Consider the following 23361-nt stretch of genomic DNA (forward strand, 5'->3'; position numbering starts at 1 on the left):
CTGTACAAATGTCTTTGCACTCCTAACCCTCTGCCTGCCCAAAAAACCCAAACATTTGTGTCCTTTTTCTATCTGTCAGGATTATGTTTACCCAGATATTAAAGACAGGCAATTCCTCCACTACTTCTACCGGAAATCCAGAAGCCAACATTTTGATGTGGAACAGTATAACAAGCTAAAAGAGGCACTGGCAGAGGTATTTTAATAAGTCTCTTGGTGTAAGTGAATGATTCTGTGGTCTCACCATTTAAGACTTTTCAGTAAATCACGAGCTAATTGGAAAGTGGCTTTTAGATTTATTTATTTATTTATTTATGCGTTTTCATTTTGTGTGCTAAAAATGTGCATATGTAACAGATTACCTGGAATTTCTTTAAAAGCTGGAAGGAAGGAATTAAGAATGGAAATTTGCAGCACTGCTCAGGCAGCCTGTGGAGGCTGGGGGGGGAGGGTGAAAACAAGTCACTCACTTGTGTTGCTCAACAGTGATAAGCTGGTTTCTCTCCAGTTTCCATCTTCCATATTAGCAGCGATATGGAACTGGGAAAAATCTTCACTGCTCCATGAGAAATAGAGAGAGTCCTCCAGTCCACAATAAATAAAAAGGACCCTGATTTATAATCTATTTAAAATAAATGGAAATTCTCCCTTGGTTTTTTGATCAAGAACCCTTAGTGAATGGATGGAGTTAAGTTTTTAAAAAAAATAATTGTGTAGGATTCAAACTAGTTCCTTTTATCAAGGCTGGGGCTTTAAAATATTTGCACTATCTGACATTAGTCTGGAGTGTGAATTTTGCAATTTATGCTAGAGCATGTAAAATAATTCAGTCCTGCTGTTGTAGGAAATGGGCTTTCTAAATTTTCCTAGGCTTTGGACTGAAGGTGACAGTGCACTATGCATGGGGTCTTACATTCAGTTGCCTGGAAGGAGGATGTTTGTGCATCTGTATGTCTGCAGTTCCCGTTGGTTGGTCTGTTGACTGACAGATTAACTCACCGATGGCAGGAATTGTTTTTGGATGGTAATCCCTAGAGTGATATGACCAGGAGGCTGCACTTGTGATTATTGTGGGAAATCTGCGTCATAAGGTTAGTGTCTTCTCAGAAGCGAAAAACCTGGCTACAGGGAAAGAATATCGAGAGTATGAAAGGAAGGTACAAATTAGGGGTGACTGAAAGGGATAAATATGGACACAGAACATCTTCCATTTAATTCTCTCTTGTGTTTACAGGTTGAAGAGTCCCTGAGACGCCTGCATCAGCCCCTACATCTGCAACTTCCAATACAAGAAATTAATGACAAAGACTAATTTTTTTTCATAACTGAATTGTTGTTTCCAACACCGATTCCAATATTTAGTTTCTATGTTGCAAACTGAATATTTTTGACCACTATAGTTCTGAACATTACTAGAAATGTTGATTAAAACTATTATATCATTAGATTTTCAAAAAATAATTCCTGAAATAAAGAAATCTTTCAAAATATGCATTCAGATCTTGTAATAAAATTGTCTCTCCGTTTTAGTAAATTGATGTGGGCATAAGAGTCAGTGTGGTGGACTAGTGTACTGAAGCATTTTACTATTTTTGATGGGACTATTACCAACAGCAGAGGAATAGCTCAAAAATTTGATATGTCATGGAAAGATTTCTGGTATTTATGGTCAACTGTATTTTTATACTTGAACAAGTCTCCTGTCTAAAGTTCCAATTCAGGAAAGTCCATGTTTAAAAAGGGAGAGGGATAGCTCAGTGGTTTGAGCATTGGCCTGCTAAATCCAGGGTTGTGAGTTCAATCCTTGAGGGGGCCATTTAGGGATCTGGGGCAAAAATCTGTCCAGGGATTGGTCCTGCTTTGAGCAGGGGGTTGGACTAGATGACCTCCTGAGGTCCCTTCCAACCCTGATATTCTATGATAAGTGCTTTCCTGAACAGAGATGAACTGTAAATCATGTGGTTAAGTAATCCTGAATCAGAGCCAAAAAGATGGTCCTCATTTTGTGATACTAACTCTATTTCTATACTTCTGCAGTATCTCCCATCCAGAACCTCTTGCCACTTATGAAAGTGGATAAGTATTATCCACATTTTACAGATGGGGAAACTAAACCGTATAGACGTTAAATGAGTTGCTTAAGGCCCCAAGTTGAGGGAATCCCTGACCCAGAATTAAGGAAACCATTTCTTGGATCTCTCTCCATGGCTCTAACTTCTGGCAGTGGTGCTGTCTTAACTGACAAAATCAGAGTACAGAAACCTTGAACCACAGACTAAGATCCTCTGCATTATTTGATTTTAAGTTACACAGCAAGAATAAATTTTTAGAAAGATACCTATTAGAATGAATATACAGGGTTAGTTTACATCTAATATCAAATTGGGGGGGGGGGGGGGGGGATGGGAGAGAGAGACTGGCTCAGTTTCCTTTTAGAGAAATACATTTGTTAGATGCTTTGATCATTTATCCTAATCAAGTTGTATGCGATTTATATACTGAATGAATAAAATTTAATGATAAAACTAGTCAATCTTAGGTCAGTATATACAGTACTATAAGTCTCGGGCATCTATATAATATGGTACCTTAAATCTAAAACAACAAACAATTTCGGACACCAAGTCAGTCACCTGTAGTTTTTCTTAATTCAGGCTGTATTGTGTATTAATTTTTACAGCATGACATGTATGCTACTCTTCGGGGGGCTGAAGAACATATTTGTACATAGCTCTCCTGACTAGTACTAGTATAAACTCAGGGTGCTATTGCAGTAATAGATTAAAGTTTGGCATGCAGTGTTCAGGGTACTATAAGTTTAAATACACATTTTATTTAAAGATGTTATTTTCCCATACTCAAAGGTTGTGGGAAAATATTTAACCAAGCAATGAAGACTTCCAAATTTCTAAGAGGGTATTTAAAATAATGCAGAATAAATTTGTCAGGTAAAAGATCTGGCAATCTGAGTTTACTATTCTTGATGAAGTAAAAGGCAGAAAGAATAGTGTTTTTGGGGTGGTTTTTTGTTTTGTTTTTTGATTGATGGTAAGTCTCTTGGATTGTGAACTGACTATAATTATTGTGTAAATTAGAGAGAGAATAAATGGAACCCCATGCTGTCATTTTTCTAACTACAGCAGTTCTTTAAAGTTCAGTGAAGAGACGGTATTGATCTAGTAAGGAAGAGCCCAAACACAGCAGTGCTTCTTAGATGTTCAGTTCCTCCCCTAAAATTGAAGACAAAATATCACACAGGCTTGGAGTGAAACACACATTGCACATTTTTAATGCGTTGTAGGTGTTAAATATTTTTAAGATACAGAAAAATTACAAACATACCTTAGTTGCACTCCTCATAAATTAATGTCAGTGCAAAAACAAAAAAAAGCTTTTATAGTCTAATGCAGTTTTAAAAATTTGTGAAAAAAAGTTACAAAATGCTAGAATGCAGTTACAAAGTAGACAAGGTGTCATTCAAGTGCAAGTCAGAACATTTTAAAAAATTGGTTAAAAAGTGTTTTCTTTCTTAGGACATATATGACCCTCATTACCATGGGATCTGAGCACCTTGCAATTTTTATTACACAGAAAGCAGTGTTACAATTATTTCTCCCAAAATTCCCTGAGACTGCTGTTGCTGCAATGCTGATTTATTATAACAAAGCAATAATTTCTAATATAGAAAGGTTTTTTTAAAGTATTTAAATTATGGCTCCTGAAATTTGATCCCAGCATTTTTGAAAATAGTCCTGTTAAGGAAAATGCATGATGTGAATAACTGTGCAGTTCTCTAGCTACATTGAAAATCATGTTATAAACTACTGAACAAGAGAACAACCCCTTCACTCAGTGATCTTCTAGACTACAAGATTAAGTGATGAAGATATTTTCCATTTTTGGAGTGAATCTGAATAAGATGCCATTCTCACAGATGGGCATATCTACTTTGATTTTTGAGTGAAGTGCAATTTTTTAGTCAGCATTGAGGCAAAACAAGGAATCTGCTTCTTTCCTATTGCACTCATGTCTCTGCACATATCCACTCTGCGAAGAGATACTTTCCTGTTAACCAGAGTGAGAAGTTCTGTGAATTCCAAGGAAGAACCATACTTTCTTATCATCTCACACAAGTCTTGAATATACCAGGTGCCATTTAGAGTTTCACGATGAGAATAGTAACCTATTGGGAAATAAGAGCATAGGACTCCATTTAACCTTAACTGAAGACTAGAAGCCACAGTTAATAACTTTCAATATCACAATTTATTTCTTGCCAGTCATGTTCATGGACTGCAGATAAGTTTTAGATATACGTCTCTGCACTGTTTCTGCTATCTTGGGTACTCGGATGTTAGAGATAAAAATAGTACTTTGGCAAGTTTGCATAATCAGATTTAATCTGGGATTAATAATAACGGCCACACTGTGTCAGGCCAATGGTCGATCTAGCCCAGTATCTTGTCTTCCAATAGTGGCCTCTGCCAGATGCTTCACAGGGAATGAACAAAACATGGCAAGTGAGTGATCGAGTGATCCATGCCATCATCCACTCCCAGCTTCTGGCAATTAAAGGCCCAGGACACCCAGAGCATGGGGTTGCATCTCTGATCATCTTGGCTAATGGCCACTGATGGATCTACTCTCCATGAATTTATTTAAATCTGTTTTGGCCTTCACCCCACCCCCTGGTAACGAGTTCCACAGGTTGACTGTGTGTTGTGTGAAGTAGTACTTCCTTTTGTTTGTTTTACGCTTGCTGCCTCTTAATTTCATCAGGTGAGCCCCCATGGTTCTTGTGTTATGTTAAGAGAGAAACAATACTTTCTCCATACCATTCATGATTTTATAGACCTCTATCATAGCGCCCCCCCCCCCTTATTGTCTCTTTTCCAGGTTGAAAAGTCCCAGTCTTTTTAATCTCTCCTCATAACTTATAATGGGTGCAATTCCATTTCTGTCAATGGAGTTGCACATGATTAATTTTGCCCTTTGACTTTATACAATATTTTGCAAAAAGATTTTGTATTAATATTTTTATACCTTTCCGACCTCAGGTAATGTTAAGTTGAGTGCAATATTGATTCAGTAGCAGAAACAGTTCTGTAAATTCACCCACTGTTGAATTACAGGAGAGTCTTCAGGATTGGGAATGAGATGGTTTGGGGAGGGCACCCATCTGTGTGAGGAGGTTTAAGAAATCCCATCCAAATGACATGCCGCTAGAAGTGCAGAAGAATATTTCCTCCTGACAGGTAGCTCATTGATAGGGATGTGATCAGTATGCTTTGAGTTCAAAGTCATTTAAAAATTGCAAGTTAGATGGCATATTTTCATTTATTCTCAAGCCTTTACACCATGTGGGGGAGACAACACCACTAATGCAGACATGCAAAGTGGTAAGTTTAAGGAACTTGAATTCTTGTTTTGATTGTGTGATGAAGAAACTCTGCAAGCCTACTATATTTAGTGAAACAGCAGTGATACAGCTGCAAAACTCCTGCTGGATTTAGATGCTAGAAATTTAAGTGCAAAATAACAACATACCTTCTGCAACCGAGTAGCACATTAGAAAGTCTGCACCAGCAGGTAAAGTATATATAGCCGCAGCATCCACTTCAGTTTCATTGACATTGGACTTGTCTACAATACTGTCCACTGCATCGTGAACAAGGACTGGGTCATCGTGTTGATCTCCTCGACATGCCTAGCAGGAGAAAAAATCCTCTCATCTGCCAAGTACACTTAGCCATCACAGAACAAAATTCTGAAAGCAGAAACGCTTCCTGTTTGTTTAGATGTTCTTCATTTATGTGACTAAGTTCAGAAAGAACTACCTTTTGTCCTGCTTGTACATCCTCAGGCCTTTCAGTGGTAGAGCAAGCTGTTTAATAGTGACAGGCACCAACTTAGAAATATCAAAGCATAGCAGACACCATACTGACCTATTCTCCACTTTTGGAAGGAGAAGAGGGTAGTAGCCTTACAGATCAGTTCAGGGGGGGTGTGTTCTGTGTGTAAGCAGCAGCTTGAAAAGAAGTGTGGGAATACCCTTGTGAGAGAAGCAGGTGCATGAGGCTGGCAGTGTCAGTGAAGCAGAGTGGGGGACTCACTAAGGGCAGGTAGTAGCAAGCTGCCTCTTGGAAGTGTCATAATAACCACCGCCTTTTCCACATGAGAAGAAGTTATCCCTAAAAGAACTGTCCTCTGTACCAGTGGGGGGGAAAAGTACACAAATTCAAGAACAGAGATCTTACCTGAATTATAAATATTTTAGGCTTTCCTACTAGACTTGGGCATTTGTCTCCTTTGAACATGTTTGTCATTGTCTGAACTTTTATTTTAGCATCATAGGCGTAAACGTGATTATCTTCACCATGGCTCAGGAACACACACACAAAGCAGTCAGCATCACTGTGGTTGTCCATTGACACTAAAATAATGGAACTGTGTTTAGATGATTACGCAAGCTTACAGTATTTATTAAACACCCCACCATTAGTCCACTCAGAACCACATGTAGCCATTTAATCTCAAATCAGTCCTATTCGAGTCCTACAGTCTCCGCTGCTGTAAATCAGCATAGCTCTGCTGAAGTCTGGAACTACACTGATCCATACAAGCAGAGGATCCAGTCTACTGGAAGTTAGAGAGATGCTTAGTAAACACTACTTCTGTTGGTCATAGATGCATCTTGGGAATTCCAACACTTGCAATGCAATACCAATGAAGATACTACTGGTATAAAATAATATATTTTCTGTTCCTTAGTCTTTTTATGTCATGGGATTTCATCATAGAAGGGAAATAATTCAAGCTACAGTGAACTTGTCTTAACAATGACGGAGAAATACAATCTTATCTAGAACCGCTCCTGCAGGCAGGCTAAGACATACCTTCTACATGGTCTCCTACCTTCATAAATGTTCCGTATAACCTCTTCTGCTTTAAGGTCATCAAAGCATCTGACTTCAAATCCAAGCTCTGTCAAACTATCATTAAACACACACATTTTAATAAGTATCCTTTAATAAGTTATGCTAAAAATGCCACCGCTTTTGTTACTTCCTTTGGAACTTTATACCTTTTCCTTGAGAGAATAGATATCCATGTTAATTTATGTAATGGTACCCAAACCTGATACCCAGGAGTGTCTTAAAGATGCATAGAACAAAAAAAAAAAAGTAATTTATAAAGTGAAGGTGTTCTTATGAAATAGGAATTCTGTTAAGAGCAACAGAAAACACAAATAATTGAGGTACTCCCCCCAGGGACCTGTCTGAAAACCAACCAATATGCGAAATAAAGTAGAACTTCCATTTTTGCCAAAATGTAATTTCATTTTCAGGCAACTATGAGCCAAAATGACAATTTTGGACTTTTTTTTTTGAAGGGTTATAATACTATCAAATCAGAAATTTAATATAAACATGATATAAAAACTTAATCATGTCCTGAAATATGCTGATGCTGGACTATGCCACCTCCCTGTATTAAGCTTTTGATTAGGTTACGTACAGCCACTTTCCTTGTGAGCTCTGTGCTAATCTGGCTCAATTGTGACTGGTTACTTTATAGACATCAGTTCAATGCCAGCCTAGCCTGGGTGCTTTACCCATTTTTACTCATTTCCTCAACCCCATGATGTGTTGTTGTTGCATAGTTCCATAGGCTAAAACAAAATTCACTATGGAACTGCACTTCTTGTGAATGGAATAGTGGGTTTGCTATCACTTCTTTTGAGGGACATGTGTTTCTAATTACTACATCTACTATTGTATGCAGTGTAGCTATAGCTGTGTCAGTCCCAGGATATTAGAGAGATAAGGTAATATTTTTTATTGGACCAACTTCTATTTAGTGAGAGAGACAAGCTTTCAAGCCACACACAGCTTTTCTTCAAGTCTGGGGATGACCTGAAGAAGAGCTCTGTGTGGCTTGAAAGCTTGTCTCTCTCACTAAATAGAAGTTGGTCCAATAAAAAAATATTACACCTTATGATGTTGCACCCCGTAATGCTTTATAGAAATATGCTTATGAGTGTAAATATGACATAACTGGGATGTGTTTTATGCTAGATAGGCCATGTAACCTATCTCTGCAAAGGTTATGATCTACTGAATATATTCATCCTATTTGTATGCATGTATCTTTTTGTATTCAAAGTTATGAATATTGGCTATGTACTTGTTTGATTTTAAGTAGTCTCAGTGAAGCATTTGGTCAGCTTCTTGAGAAAAGACTATTCTCAGTAAGTGCCCAATCAAGAAACACTTAAGCTGACAATGGACTTTGAAAGATGCCAATCCACATCTGAGCTTTCCTGGGAATGTGGCATTGGCCTTTAAAGAACTGATCATGCATGGACATGTGACTTGCTCATGTGACTGCAAAACTCCATCTTGTGGAGGGGATTTTACACAGGAAAGGAGAGGGGTTTCCACCCACAAGAGAGAGACTATATAAGCCCCTGGGAAACCCCTCCAAAGGACAGTAACTACAGGGGTGTGAGTGATTGCTGGACTCAAACTAGAAGGAGGCTAGTCTGCCAAAGAAGCTTAGACTATTAGGCTTAGACTTGTGTGTTTTGTTTGGTAATTTACATCGTTCTGTCCGTTATTATTCAGAAACACTTAAATCCTACTTTTTATATTTAATAAAATCACTTTTTACTTATTAATTAACCCAGAGCAAGTAATTAATTCCTGGGGGAGCAAACAGCTGTGCATATCTCTCTTTCAGTGTTACAGAGGGCAAACAATTTATGAGTTTACCCTGTATAAGCTTTATACAGAATAAAATGGATTTATTTGGGGTTTGGACCCCACTGGGTGCTGGAGACAGGAGCACTTCTTAAGCTGTTTTCAGTTAAGCCTGCAGCTTTTGGGGGACGTGGTTCAGACCTGGATCTGTGTTTGCAGCAGGCAAGCGTATCTGGCACAACCTGGCAGGGCCCTGAAGTCCTAACCTGCCAGGGAAAACTGACTCAGAGGTAGTCCCAGCACATCAGGTGGCAGTCCCAAGCGGGTTTCTGTGATCCAACCCGTGTCACACTTCACCTACTATGTCTCTCTATATCTAATATTGTCAGTGATGGCAGAGTCTGAAATTTGTTGGTAGTCCACAGCGGAAGACAACTAGTGCTAGGAGACATGGGTGTTTTCTATAAGTCACATATCCCTTCCTTTTTGCATATCTAAATTGTTGTAAAATAGCATATGGTTAAGCTTAGACTATACTGGCTCCTTGAGTTAGCTACATAAACATTCGGATGTACAGCACAATTGTTCCTAGAGCTTTATTTGGCTGCAAAGCTGCCCTGCTTCCCTAAAGCTACTTTTTGGTAACTACCAGTTGCCTATTTTGCATTTGCTGGCAGCTAGAACTGCGTGCACTTGCTAGGTGAATAGGAATAAAGGCTTCTTAACTTCCTTAACTTTTCAGTCAGTTTTTGAAATTGTATCATACAGTACATCTGTTTACCCTACAAACCTGTCCTTGAACTACTCTGCTATTGGACGGCATAAGGTATTAAACAGATTTAGTTGAACTTCACATCACTTACTCAAACTGGTTACTGGTTTAGTGAATCACGGGAAGTGCAAGATGTGAGTCAACAAAAGTCAATTTATCTCCTACCATAAGCTGCACAATTATAAGACTCTCATATTTAGAACTTCTATCTCAACAGTAGACATTTGCATCCAGCCATCACTTGGCTTGAATGCATTAGGGATATAAGATAAACTAATGTTGCCACATAATATTAAATGGGCACAATCAGCTTGAAATCTAATCAATTACAAAAAATGAGTTGAAAGTAATTTCAGGTACTATACATTGCTCCCCCTCCACCCCCCCACCCCCCGGCACTTCCTACCAGTTTGTGACGTTACAATCAAGTTTACCTTTTTTCTATATTAACCTATAAAAATATGTGTTCCATTTTTCCCCCCTCATGATATTGAGACAGAAAAATAAATTGTTTACTTAGTTACACAATACTAAAAAGCCTTTAAAAATTAAGATCACCACTTAGTCTTCCTCACCCTGATAGCTGCCTGTACCTCAGCAGTCTATTTGCACAGGGCCTGATCCTGTCCCCACTGAAATCAATGGGAGTTCTGCCTATTATTTCAAGGGGAGCAGAAGCAGACATTAACTCTTTTTATCATGGGGTACTGTGCAAAATCTTTCAGTCACAATTATGTCAATGAAATCAGTTATTTTAGAGCTGCTTATATAATTTTCATGACAAATCACTTTGAATTGCATATTTTTATTTAACTTATCTAAAAATAGTATCCTTCTGTGAAGCAGCCAAATATCATCTTACCTGCGTTTCAGATTGTCTCTGTCTGCAAGTGTGCCACGTCTATCTGGCAGTGTTAAGTGCCAGTAAAACTGCTCATGATTGAAGATTAAAGCAACCCCTCTTCGCTTGTGGTTCATTTTGTATTGTGCTGCTGGATCAAATGGTTGGCTGTTACAAAAAGAGAACATGCCTTTCAATTAACAAATAAATAATTATTAGTTCACCTACATATGTTCAGCGGCCAAGATTTTCAAGAGTGACTATAGATGTTGGGTACCCAAATCCCTAGTCACGTTTGAAAATCTGGGGCACATTAAATGAGTCATTCAAAAATACCATTAAAGAACTGGCTGCAGTAGATAAAGGCCAGTAAATTCTGAATTTAAAAAGCTGTTTCTGTAACTTTCATTGTTTGCTTGGATTATCTATTGAATTCCAGGACAGAAGTCTGCCAATGCAATAACTAGGCACATTATGATAAATTAAAATGGAGTCTGAACTCTGTACTGATTCTCCAGGTTTCACAGTTTAGCCAGACTTCTTATTTTAAAAGTCATAGTGCAGACACCTTTTGATAAGGTAAGTGTGCACTAACTAGAATTTTGTTTGAAGTTACTGTTTACTGAATCATATGCAACATGAACATGGCAGTTTAAATAGTCACATAACTTTCTGAAGACAACATTGCGATGTTAGGTACTTATGCTGGTGGGACAGAGAGAGATTTTCGTTCATGCTCACCCGAGACAAGTTACCTAAATCCAAATAACTCAAGCAAGATGAAATCAAAATGTCCTTAATACCAGTGACTAAGTTACAAGTCTGTACTATTCAGCATTTCTGCTCTTAGCATCACCATGCTCAGTATGCAAAAATCAAGAAAGGGGAAAACAGGTAGAGAAAGATGGGGCATTTTTCTTCCCCTTAATTATTCAACCTCCACCAATAGGAAAACTATGTCGGGTATAACCTGCTATAGCCTCCAAATCACTTGAGCAGCGACGGTGTGGACTTCTAAAAGATAAATTTCCACAATAGGCCACAGTTTTAAAAAAAAATGAATACAAGCCATAAATATTTGGTGCATACAACTTATCCGAATCTACTGAAGAAAGAAATTATCTTATGGAATGAAACAGTGATCCCTGTCTAACTTGAGATGCATACTAAAAAGCTATTTTCAAACACCCACTAGGAAGCATATGCAATTTTTTAAACAGCTTCTCCCATGAAATCGGGACAAAAGTAAACATTCCACCTGAGAAGACCTGAAACCAAATACTTACCTGTCAAAAATAGCTAGCATGACTAGAGCCACTTGTAGGGCAGTGTGACCCAACCTGGGCTATCACACTTGGCACCCTAGGACTGACCATGTCATGTTTTCAGTAAACAAAGACATAGCTGGAGGCTGCTTCTCAGTCGCTATTCCCTATATTGCTGCCTCTATGTGGGGAGCAACTTTCTCTCACACTTTGCCCCCACCATTTGTATTATATGTATTTGTAATATGTCAAATATTGTATGTGCATATGTCTCACTAGCCCATAATGTATAAAATATGTATAAAATATATATATTTGCTAATTGTTCTAATAAGCAGAACAGACTTGCAATGAAATTCTGTGGACTGTTCTAAACATATAACCAGGGCCATTTGGGTCCTGGATATTATCTAGCAGGAAGAAAGATGATGAGGGGAAAAGTTAATTGATGGGTGGGCTAATGGTTGGAGAATGGTGTTGAATGAAGTCTGTGAAAATGGCTGGTATGAGGACATATACAATTCTTGCATGTCATCTCAATATCTGTAGAACTGGTTCTGGGCATAGTTTCCCCTGTATTTCTTCCTTATTAACCACTTACACACTGCCTCTATTAATGGTACGACCTTCCTGAGCTCATCTGCAAAGTCTCTACCCTGTCCACATTTAAGTCCCTCTGAAAGACCCACTTCTGCAATAGGGTTTATATAAATCTACTTGATTCATAAAAATAATAAATCTTTGTTTATAGACTCAGGCTTTAAGGCCAGAAGGGACCATCATGATTATCTAGTCTGATCTCCTGAACATTGCAGACCCTAGAATCTCATCCACCCACTCATGTAGTAAGCCCATAACCTCTGGCTGAGTTATTCAAATCTTGATTTAAAGACTTCAAGTTACAGCGAATCCACCATTTACTCTAGTTCAAACCAGACCCCAAATATGACTATCAGTGAGACCCTGACCATGTGGACGAGACCCACCAGACACTCACCTGGGAAAGAATTAACTGTAGTAACTCGGAGCTTTTCCCCTCTAATGTCCTATTTCTGGCCATTGGAGATATTGACTAATAGCAGTCACGGAAGGGCCACCTGCCATTTGTGAGCAATCTCATCATACCATTAACTCCATAAATTTATTAAGCTCAGTCTTGAAACAAGTTATGTTTCTTGCCCCTACTACTCTCCTTGGAAGGCTGTTCCAGCACCTAATTTTTCTGATGGTTAGAAGTGGTCACGTCTATCTTTAGCTTGTATTATCCTTAGGGCAGAGATCTGCCCCCATTCCAGCCATGACACGTCTGGAAAGGGCTTAACATAGAGTGTTATTGTATGTATTTTTCAGACAATTTGTTTCCCTACATGTGCAGTATATGCCTGTTGTTCACATATTGTATTTCTTAGTTCCCTTTCCTCCTCCATAAAGTTATACACCTCTACCCCAATATAACACTGTCCTCGGGAGCCAAAAAATCTTACCGCATTATAGGTGAAACTGTGTTATATTGAACTTGCTTTGATCCGCCGGAGTGCGCAGCCCCGCCCCCCCGGAGCACTGCTTTACCGCGTTATATCCAAATTCGTGTTATATTGGGTCGCGTTATATCGGGGTAGAGGTGTATCTGGAATGTACCTTTTACTTTAATCCTTTTAAAATACAAATACTCTATTAAAAAAAATTAATGCACTAACCTAATTTCAAATGAGCGCTCAATTCCCAAAGAATTGTGTTGTGGTGACATCCATGCAGTTTCATGCCGGTTGTCTCTCCTATCCCTGTCACACTTGACATGCATCACCTATTTCTCATGGGCGGGGGGCAGAGCCACCACTAGGAACAAAGAGACGCTCCCAAAATAGGTAATGGGGGAAGCGGCAGCAGTGAAGTGTGTGTGTGTGTGTGTGTGTGTTTGTGTTTGTTCACACACATGAATATTAAGAGCTGAAATTTTTCAGCTGAAACTTTTTTCACTGAAAAAATGCAGATTTGGACTGACCGAAATATTTTGACAAATTAATGCTGACTTTGTGAACTGCTTCAGTTGAAAAAAATGTGGAAACGTAGAAATGGTTCGTTTTGACATTTACAAAATGTTTTGATTTTTTCAGAAAGATTCAGAAGGGGAATTAGGGGCCTAACTCCAACATTTAGGCACCACTCACAACTCTGACGAGAAGCTAGTCCCTTTATGCCAAATAGCCAGGGGACTCACCTGGGATGTGGGAGACCAGAATTGAATGCCTCCTGCTTTTGAGCAGGGACTTGACTACAAGTCTCCCCACTCCCAATGAGAGCCCTCACGGGCTGGCTATTGGGTATTCTGAAGTAGGCTCCCTCAGTCACTCTTGTTGAAGCTGTTCCACTTTGCATAAATAAATATTTATTCGGCAAGAGAGAGGTGGTGAATGCCCTAACTACCAGATTAGAAGAGTCATTATCATTCTCTCTGTCCCAGTGACTATACCGATACAAAGCGGACGGGCTTCAACAGGAGAGCTTGAGAGAGACCCCCACCAGAATATCCCCTAGCTCAGTAGTAAGAGCACTCTCCTGAGAAGTTGGAGATTCCTGTTCAAATTTTTTCTCCCCCACTCTCTCAAGTCAGAGAGGGCGGAATTAAACCTGGGTCTCCCACATCCTGGGCGAGCGCTCTAACTAGCCACTGGGCTGAATGTTGTAAGAGTGGCAGCACCACCTCCTTATCCTCCAGCTGGATTTTAAGTGGGGCCGGATCTGGTCATCATGCTCTGAGTATTTCTACCACATTGACCCCACCAGCAAGAGAGGTGGGGGAATGACTGTCTTCCCCTGGTTGGAGGATCATGCTGGGACTTAGGCGCACACTCAGAGACAGAAACTTACTGCACCAACAGACCTTAGGCACCAAGTACATTTAGGCGCCTACAAGGTTAGGCAGCAGCTGAGCAGGGGGTTTGTGGATCACAGCAGCACCTCAACCAGGAACTTGGGCACCTAAATCCCTTTGTGGATCTGGGCCCTAAACACACCCCTTTCCTCTGCATTTCACTCCTGGCTAGCTTAGGTAGCTCCCTAATCAGCTTGCTGGCTCCAGTGAATCCCATTCTTAGGAATCTAACTCTCCCCATGCATTGTGTGGGAAACCAGAGTACCTAACTTGGGACCATGAATTCCACTCGATAGCAGGTTGCCCAGGAGGTTAGTGTTGCAATGCCTAAGTCCCCTTCATTAATCTAGCCCTTCCTACTGTATGTATTTGTTCACTGTCCAGCACTATGGAACTCTGATCCTTACTAGGGCCTCTGGATGGTGCCATAATAAAATAATAATGAACACTACTACTTCATTGATATGTAGGAGTTTGATAAACATGTTCTGTAACATTACGGGGCTGCCTTGGGTACTCAGCTTGGGGTCTTAACAAAGATTTTAAAAAAACCCAAGTCATAAATGTTTTGAGTTTCACTTTCACGTCTATATCTTCCATTACCATCTGTAGTCATTTTGATTAAAACAAAGGCATTTACCTTCTCTCAAAGGCATCTGTTTCTGTGACGTTTTGGTCTCCACCTATAATAAAAAGAAAGCCAAAGGGTGTTTGAATTACTAACCCAGTTATTAAAAGAAAATTTGATATCTTAGGAAGTGGGAGATTTTCAAATTTAAATTAGGGGTTGAGTCACACTGCAACTCCCCAGAATGCCATTCTGGCACTTTTTTTGGTGGGGTTCCATTACTATCACGTATGAGTGATAGTTCTGGAAATCCATTCCAGCACTTCTTTTTTAAGGACTCACATGTAGAGTATGTGCAACCATTTGTAAAGTACATTTGCTAACTTAAACAAGGCAGTTCATACACAGGCCAGATAATTAGGCAGGAAATCACTTGATTTGCATTAACACTTAGTGGGGTGCATAATCTTATGGGTTTACTTTTGGAGGCCATTCTTAAACATGTGACCCCCAAAAGACCAGATTTTTAAATTGCAAAAATGCAGATGCATAAATTATATATCTGCAGTCATGGACACTGCATATGCAAATGACAAGCTGTCCATCTGGTTATTTTAACACACAGCCTCTGTAAGTTCATGCAAAAACTGTGCACGCTTTTGAATACACTATTTACTTTCTAGCACATAGTGCACTTCTTTTAAATACATGATGCAATCAGCCTGAAACTAAGCATTTATTTGAGGTTAGCTGTGTCACTCAACAATTTAGTAAGTGATGTAGGTATAAGGACAACCAACTAGCAGAAAAATTCTAAAACATGCAAACAGCTCACACCCTTTCTTCTGCTAAAATGCATAGAATACGTACATCAGCCGTGTTAGTACACCCAAAACTCCCACTGAAATTAATAACACTATTGAGTGTACAAGGAAAACAGAGCTGGACCTACTGTTCTAAAGATGTTAAAGATAAAGCTGTCAACTATGTGCTGTTCCCATCTTCTCCCACCTATACGTTAGTGTCTCCATAGATCTGAAGATATCTCATGATCCATATTACCAAAAGTGTGACAGCCCACAATACTCTTTTTAACCTAGCCATTTTATGAAAGTAATACACTTTACTGTACCTTTGGTATTTAAAGCAGGCCCACTATCCACCTGGATTTGCCCTGCAATTGAAAACACCACAATGTCACTGTCATAACATACAACGTATCAGCTGCAAAAAAGAAAAAATGAGCACATTTTTATACTACACAACTCACACCCTTTCATAATTTGTTTCTGTAATAAATCAAATGAATGGAGTCAAAGCACAGAGCCATGACAGACCATGTTTGTTAGGTTTTGTGATTATTTTTTGCCCTTTGCTGCCCCATCAGTACCCTACCATTGAAATCAAGTCACAAAGGCCTTGTCTACATTAGCATTTCTCCTATTATTGATCTGGCACAGGTATATCTCTACTGGTGACAGCAATGGTGGAAATCCTAGTGTAGACCAGTTGCCAGTGTTTTTACCATCATGTTGTCTAACTGTCAAGGTTAGATGGAACAGTGTAGGAAACACCTGTAGCCTGTCTACACTAGCAAGTCCACTGCGGCTACCACCAGAAGAACTGCAACAAGGGTGCTAGACTAATGATGGGAGAAATGCTGAAAAGTATTAACGTAGACACAGCTGAACTTAGCAGTAACAACATAGTTCAGAATCCTAAACAAAAGAACTATTAGAGAGAGCGTGTGTGTATGAGACTCACAATAGTTTTTGCCTGAAAACCTGGAGTTAAAGCTGATAAAGTATCACTTTAGCCAAAGTACACCCAACCCGTGAAAACATTATTGTTTCCCTTAAAAACTATCTTTCCTTAGCTTGGAAATTACAAGTCAAGTTTCCACTTAATTGCCAACCTCTCCCAAAAAGCATATCTAAGTATGCAAATACATAGTTAAGGTCTCTGTGATCGGCGTATTGGGCCTATCTCAGTGTTGACAAGGAAAAGTTAACCTTCCTCTTTAGGAAGGGCCACCGCTACATGTGCTTAATGATGGGATATGCAGGGAAGTGCAAGCTGTGGGGAATTAATGAATTCCTCATTATCCCAGAAAAGGGAAAGAAAGAATCAGGCAGTGGGGGTTGAGACAAATATGCTTCAAGGGAGAACAGCTGAGCTAAAGGAGTTGTCTCTTGGTGAACTATGCTGAAGTAAGCTATGTTGTGTGTTGAGTTTTATCTGACTGAGGTAAGATACCCTTTGTTTGCTGGGTCTCAGGCTAAAGAAAACTAAAGAGGACTTCTTGCTTGCTCTTAATTTAATTTCTGTTTAATCAGTTTCTAGTCATTTTTACTTTTGAGTTTCATATACTCAACTAGAAAAACTCTACAGCATTTGGATTGCAAATACTGCTTGGAACTGTTAATTTTTTTTTTTTTTTTTAAGTTTCTAATTTTTTTTAATTAATGAAAATGTTCTGTTGGTCGTAAGTCTTGTAAAACTGGGATTTTTCAAAGGAACATCAGGGAGTTAGAGGGGTACCCAACTTCCATTGGAATTCAGTAGGATCTGGGAACCTAAATTTCTATTGGCTCCTTTGAAAATCTCATATTAAAAGTTTATTTTTTACAATATCTAAAATTTGGGCCAAATGAAGTGACAACATTCCTTTCAAAGCTTACTGCTATTCAAATCTGTGTATTCCTTATTGGTTAACTCTAAGTGAATCCTTGGGCACTAAAAAGATATCAATGATTGCAACCACATGGTAATGGTATATTTACTGAGGCCTAGACTGTTTTCTCCTATGGGAATTGCTGGTGCTACCAAATTGCTTGAAGTCCTAGTCACACCTAAGACCTGGTGGCATTCTCAAACCATCTCCTAAAGGGGACCAAGCCAGTAGATATTCTCAGAACATGCCTCCTATTTAGGGCCCTGCACAAAAGATAACCAGGGACAAGCAGTGGTAGGGTGTTTCTAGGTCAGTCTATCCCATATCCCGGTGGTTAGGGCACTCATCTGGGATGTGGGAAGATCCTGTTTGCAAATCAAGCAGGGAATTTAAAGCAGGAACTCAAGCCTCTTATATCACCAGGCCACAGAAACAGAGTGACTCTACAGCCTAGTGCTTAGGGCATCACCTGGGAAGTGGGAGAGGGGGAAGGTCCTGCTCCAAAAATATTTAAGGTGTAACAGCTCCAAAGGAAAGATTTGGAGAGGAACACCCACTACCCAGGTATTCACCTGGGATGTGATGACCTGGGTTCAAGTATCTGTGCCACATCAAACAGAGGATGGATTTGAACTTGGGTTTCCCACATCCCAGGTGAGTGCCCTAACCATGGGTTTACTGAGTAGATTAACAGGCATGCACTTGTGGATGTATTTTGTGCAGGGCCTGAACCAGTCTGCATGCTCTGAGAACATCAACTGGATCAGTCCTCACTGGAAAGATGGGGGTGGGGAGGAAATGGCTACTTTGAGAATCTCACTGGGGCTTAAGAATAAGAAAGAAGAAAAACAGATGACTGGTTTGAAGGGAACAACCTGAGATGCTATAGTTAATGATTCCTAACATGTGGGTGGTGACTGTTCAAGGGTATGAGTTGAATGCCAGAGGTTGTCTATTGCATCACAAGCTAACTATATTCATCTGAAGCAGATTCACTTACAATGGGGCCCTCCTCTAACACCTTTTCCCTCTTTCCTATAGGTATAAGTCAATGTGTCAGGAGCTGACTGAAGAGATATCTGAGCCATTAGCAATTATCTTTGAAAAGTCATGGAAGACAGGAGACATTCCAGAAGACTGGAAAAGGGCAAATATAGTGCCCATCTATAAAAAGGGAAATAAAGGCAACCCGGGGAATTACACACCAGTCAGCTTAACTTCTGTACCCAGAGAATGGAGCAAATAATTAAGCAATCAATTTGCAAACACCTAGAAGATAATAAGGTGATAAATAACAGTCAGCATGGATTTGTCAAGAACAAATCCTGTCAAACCAACCTGATGGCTTTCTTTGACAGGGTAACAAGCCTTGTGGTTACGGGGGAAGTGGTAGATGTTGTATATCTTGACTTTAGTAAGACTTTTGATACTATCTCTCATGACCTTCTCATAAACAAACTAGGGAAATACAACCTAGATGGAGCTACTATAAGGTGGGTGCATAATGGTTGGAAAATCGTTCCCAGAGAGTAATCAGTAGTTCACAGTCATGCTGGAAGGGCATAACGAGTGGGGTCCCGCAGGGATCGGTTCTGGGTCTGGTTCTGTTCAATATCTTCATCAATGATTTAGATAATGGCATAGAGAGTACACTTATAAAATTTGCGGACAATACCAAACTGTGAGGGGTTGCAAGTGCTTTGGAGGATAGGATTAAAATTCAAAATGATCTGGACAAATTAGAGAAATGGTCTGAAGTAAATAGGATGAAATTCAATAAAAATAAATGCAAAGTACTTAACTTAGGAAGGACCAATCAGTTGCATACATACAAAATGGGAAATGACTGCCTAGGAAGGAGGACTGCAGAAAGGGATCTGGTGGTCATAGTGGATCACAAGCTAAATATGAGTCAACAGTGTAATGCTGTTGCAAAAAAAGCAAACATCATTCTGGGAGTAGTGTAAGCAGGAGTAGTGTAAGCAAGACACGAGAAGTAATTCTTCCCCTCTACTCCATGCTGATTAGGCCTCAACTGGAATATTGTGTCCAGTTCTGGGCGCCACATTTCAGGAAAGATGTGGACAAATTGGAGAAAGTCCAGAGAAGAGCAACAAAAATGATTAAAGGTCTAGAAACATGACCTATGAGGGAAGATTGAAAAAATTGGGTTTGTTTAGTCTGGAGAAGAGAAGACTGAGAGAGGACACAATAACAGTTTTCAAGTACATAAAAGGCTGTTACAAAGAGGAGGGAGAAAAATTGTTCTTCTTAACCTCTGAGGATAGGACAAGAAGCAATGGGCTTAAATTGCAGCAAGGGCGGTTTAGGTTGGACATTAGGAAAAAGTTCCTAACTAGAATAAATTGCCTAGGGAGGTTGTGGAATCTCCATCACTGGGGATTTTTAAGAGAAGGTTGGACAAATCCCTTTCAGGCGTGGTCTAGAATAATACTTAGTCCTGTCTTGAGTGCAGGGGACTGGACTAGATGACCTCTCGAGATCCCTTCCAGTTCCATGATCCTATTAAATCTTTGTAGCTTTATGGCAGGGTTTGGTTGCTAGAGCACACAGCCAGCTGTGTATCTGCAGTAAATGTACCTTCAATGGCAAGAAGCAGATTGCGTGGGTAGAGGGCAATGTATCGGACAGCATGGGTCCAAATTTCAAAGTGCTAGCTACGCTCTCTTTAATCTCATTCTAAATCAGCTGCAGTGCCAATGCTGCCCTTTAGCCTGTGCTAGGGTATGCCACAGGGTGCACGGAGGACTAAGCAACCACACCCCACTCAACAGAAACTTTGTTTTAACAGGAGGGGTGCTCCTAAAATACATACAATATTAAATAAAAAACCATCATTATTGTGTACCCACTCAGTTAGTTGCAAACTAAGGGCTTGTATACATGGGAAAGTTATTCTGGAATAAGCTAAGGTGTGAATTAAAACCGATATAGTTATACTGGTATCATTCCCCAAGTGCACACTCTTGTATATCTACACTACGGACCTTACAGCAGCACAGCTGTACCGCCACAGCCATGCCACTGTAAGGTCTTCGGTGTAGCCGCTCTTTGTTGGCAGGTGAGAGCTGTCCTGCGGGCATAATTAAACCACTCCCAACAAGCGGCGTTAGCTATGTCGGCAGGAGAACCTCTCCTGCCAACACAGCACTGTCCACATCAGCACTTTTGCCGGTGAAACTTATGTTGGTCACGGGGGTGTTTTTTCACACCCCTGACCAACAAAAGTTTTACCAACAAAAATGATCATGTAGACAAATCCTTACTCTGGTATAGACTGGCTTTTTTCAGTTTAGTATATGTTGCTTGGGAAGGTGGTTAAGATAAACTGGAAAAGACACTCTTACACTGAAATGTTTGTCTGCATGGGGTTATACAGCTGTAATTACAATGGCATAAATTGTAAATATTTTGAAGTTTGAAGGGATTTTGTTTGGTTGGGGTTTTTTTGTTGGTTTGTGGGGGTGTTTTTTTGCAAACAAAAAACCAATCTTTTGTGCAGTCTACTACTCATACCAGTTCTGAAAACATGGTTGGGGAAGAGGTCTGGGAGCATAGTCATTGTGAAGTTCTATTCCTTTTTAATTGATTTTCGGTTAATAGAGATGCATGTATTAAGAGGTGTTTTACATGCCCTGGGTACAATAAGAGGTGCTATAAATTTTTTAAATGACACCGTTCTTTAGAAGAGAAATAAAATAACTTTTAAAGGCACTGTTAAATCACCTTTATCAATAACTACAAGTGTCATACATTGCAAACCTGCTTTCATTTATTTTAAGAAAACACTAGCTTGACTGCGCGTGAACTACTTCCCATTCTATTAATTTAATGTGCAATGTATGCGTGGGAACAATTTACCTCTGGCTCCTTCAATCAATATTAGTGGATAGTGGGCATTTTATGCATCCTGTTTGAAACTTGCCAACAAAAGGTGGCATTGCTTATGAATCACTGGTTTGCCTGGCACTCCAAGACTAGGTGCAGTGTAACCAGTGTTTAATTCGTGCCCAGGCTTGCTCTGGCACCTCTAGGCTTGGCAGTTCATAGCCCCAGCACCTCTCCCTTGCCCATCAGTTATGAAAGTAAAAAAAAATTCCTTGAGCCCGGGGCACCTCTTTCATTACAAATTAAGCACTGAGTGTAGCAAAGAACAGCAGATCCCTGCCCTAGGGGCTGCCACTCGCAGGCCCAGTAACCCACAGCAGGGCGGCGGCCGCCTTGGGGACCCTGGGCAGAAGCTGTTTTTGTGTTGCTGGCGAGGCAGGAGCCCTGGGCTGAGAGTCGGAGACAAAGGGCGGGCCGGGCTCCCTCCGCTCTCGCCTTTCACTTTCCCTTCGCAAGGGCAAGGGCAAGTGGGCGATGGTCGCCAGCCCTGCACGGCCCAGCCTGGACAGACCCCCCAAGCTCTGCAGAGAGCCGCCCAGGAGCGGAGCACAGAGGCAGTAAAGGGAGCCCCCCCCCCCCCCATGTGGGAACTATGAGGTTTAGGTGCCTTTCCCCCTGCGCCCCTAGAGACAATGTCCCCCCACCCCCGAGCCCAGGGGGAGCAGCGCAGCCCTGGGCCCCCCCGCGGTCCCCGCAGGGCCACGGCTCTGCCGCCCCCGCCAGTCCCCCCACGCTCGCCTCTTTGTGCTCCTTAGTGCCCGGAGCCCGCGGGCCGGGCTCTCCTGCCCTACCCGAGTTGCTGCCGATGCGCCGGTGCTTGGAGCTCGCCATGGCCACAAAGAAAAGCTCGAAGTGCGGCCCCCCCAAAGCTGGAGCTTAACAGACACCGCAGCCTTCCCCGGCTCGTCTTCTTCCTCCGCTGCTTCCTGCACCACCCGCCCCTAGCCCGCCTCCCTCCTTCAGTGGCCACCGCCCCTTCCCGGGCTAGGCAGCCCGTGCGGCTCCCGGCTGGCTGAGGGGATCCAGGGGGCGCGCCCGGCCGGGCTCTCCCCAGCCCCTCGTGTGCTCAGCGGGGTTGTACAGTACAGCCCGCTGCCCTCCTCCCGTTGGGTGGGGAGAAAAACAGCAATAATCCAACCAGGTCCTCGCTGCAGTAACTGGGCTTTTGGTTTTATATCACTGGACTGAACCAAACCCCAGATCCAACCAGCACCGGGGGGGTTCAGGGGCAGGAGCCAACTGGAAATTTCAGACCCGGACCCTATATTTTTAATTAGTGTACTGAACCAAGACCCTGCAGCTCAACACCACCACCCCCATGTTGAGCTGAGTACCCCTAAAGTCTGGATCAACTTCCCCTTACAGTATTTGTTGACTAGCAGTCTCGTGCCAGTATTTAGCCTTAGATGGAGTTTACTACCAGCTTTGGGCTGCATTCCCAAGCAACCCAACACCAAGATAGTGGGCCCAAGAACACCACTACTGGCCTCACACCGTCCATGGGCACCTCTTAAGTTCAAGAGGGCATGAAACCGTTAAGAGGTGCCCATGGATGATGTAAGGCCGGTAGTGGCCCCGGGCATGTCAGGACCAGGTCTTCTTGCAGTCAGGTTGCTTGGGAATGCAGCCCAAAGCTGTTGGTAAACTCCATCTAAGTTCAAAGTCTGGACCTTGCCTATGAAACATTACACTTTAGGGTCTTGGACATATGGCTTTGCATGCAAAATTGAATCAATGGGAGTTTGGTCATTAGAACTG

At 41.0% G+C, this 23361-nt stretch overlaps 2 protein-coding genes across 3 annotated transcripts in view; one reads left to right on the forward strand and one right to left on the reverse strand.

The window, feature by feature from the left end:
- Positions 1-1492, forward strand: part of MCUB (mitochondrial calcium uniporter dominant negative subunit beta) — an 85568-nt gene extending 84076 nt beyond the window's left edge. For both annotated transcript variants that reach the window (XM_065596215.1, XM_005287912.5), the window contains exons 7-8: positions 80-196; positions 1235-1492. In XM_065596215.1, the coding sequence (XP_065452287.1) occupies positions 80-196; positions 1235-1312 (195 nt within the window). In that variant the 3' untranslated portion in view covers positions 1313-1492. The remainder of the gene's footprint in view (positions 1-79; positions 197-1234) is intronic.
- A 1768-nt stretch (positions 1493-3260) lies between these two features.
- On the reverse strand, positions 3261-22762 carry CASP6 (caspase 6). Its single transcript, XM_005287915.4, has 8 exons — positions 22395-22762; positions 16153-16194; positions 15093-15135; positions 10337-10483; positions 6916-6992; positions 6258-6433; positions 5548-5707; positions 3261-4183 (listed from the first exon to the last, which is right to left on the reverse strand). Exons 1-8 carry the CDS (start codon positions 22432-22434, stop codon positions 3945-3947), a joined length of 924 nt encoding a protein of 307 aa, XP_005287972.1. The 5' UTR covers positions 22435-22762; the 3' UTR covers positions 3261-3944.
- Between the last annotated feature and the right edge of the window lie 599 nt (positions 22763-23361).

The sequence above is a fragment of the Chrysemys picta genome, chromosome 5 (genome assembly GCF_011386835.1).
Source record: "Chrysemys picta bellii isolate R12L10 chromosome 5, ASM1138683v2, whole genome shotgun sequence".
Lineage (NCBI taxonomy): Eukaryota > Metazoa > Chordata > Testudines > Emydidae > Chrysemys > Chrysemys picta.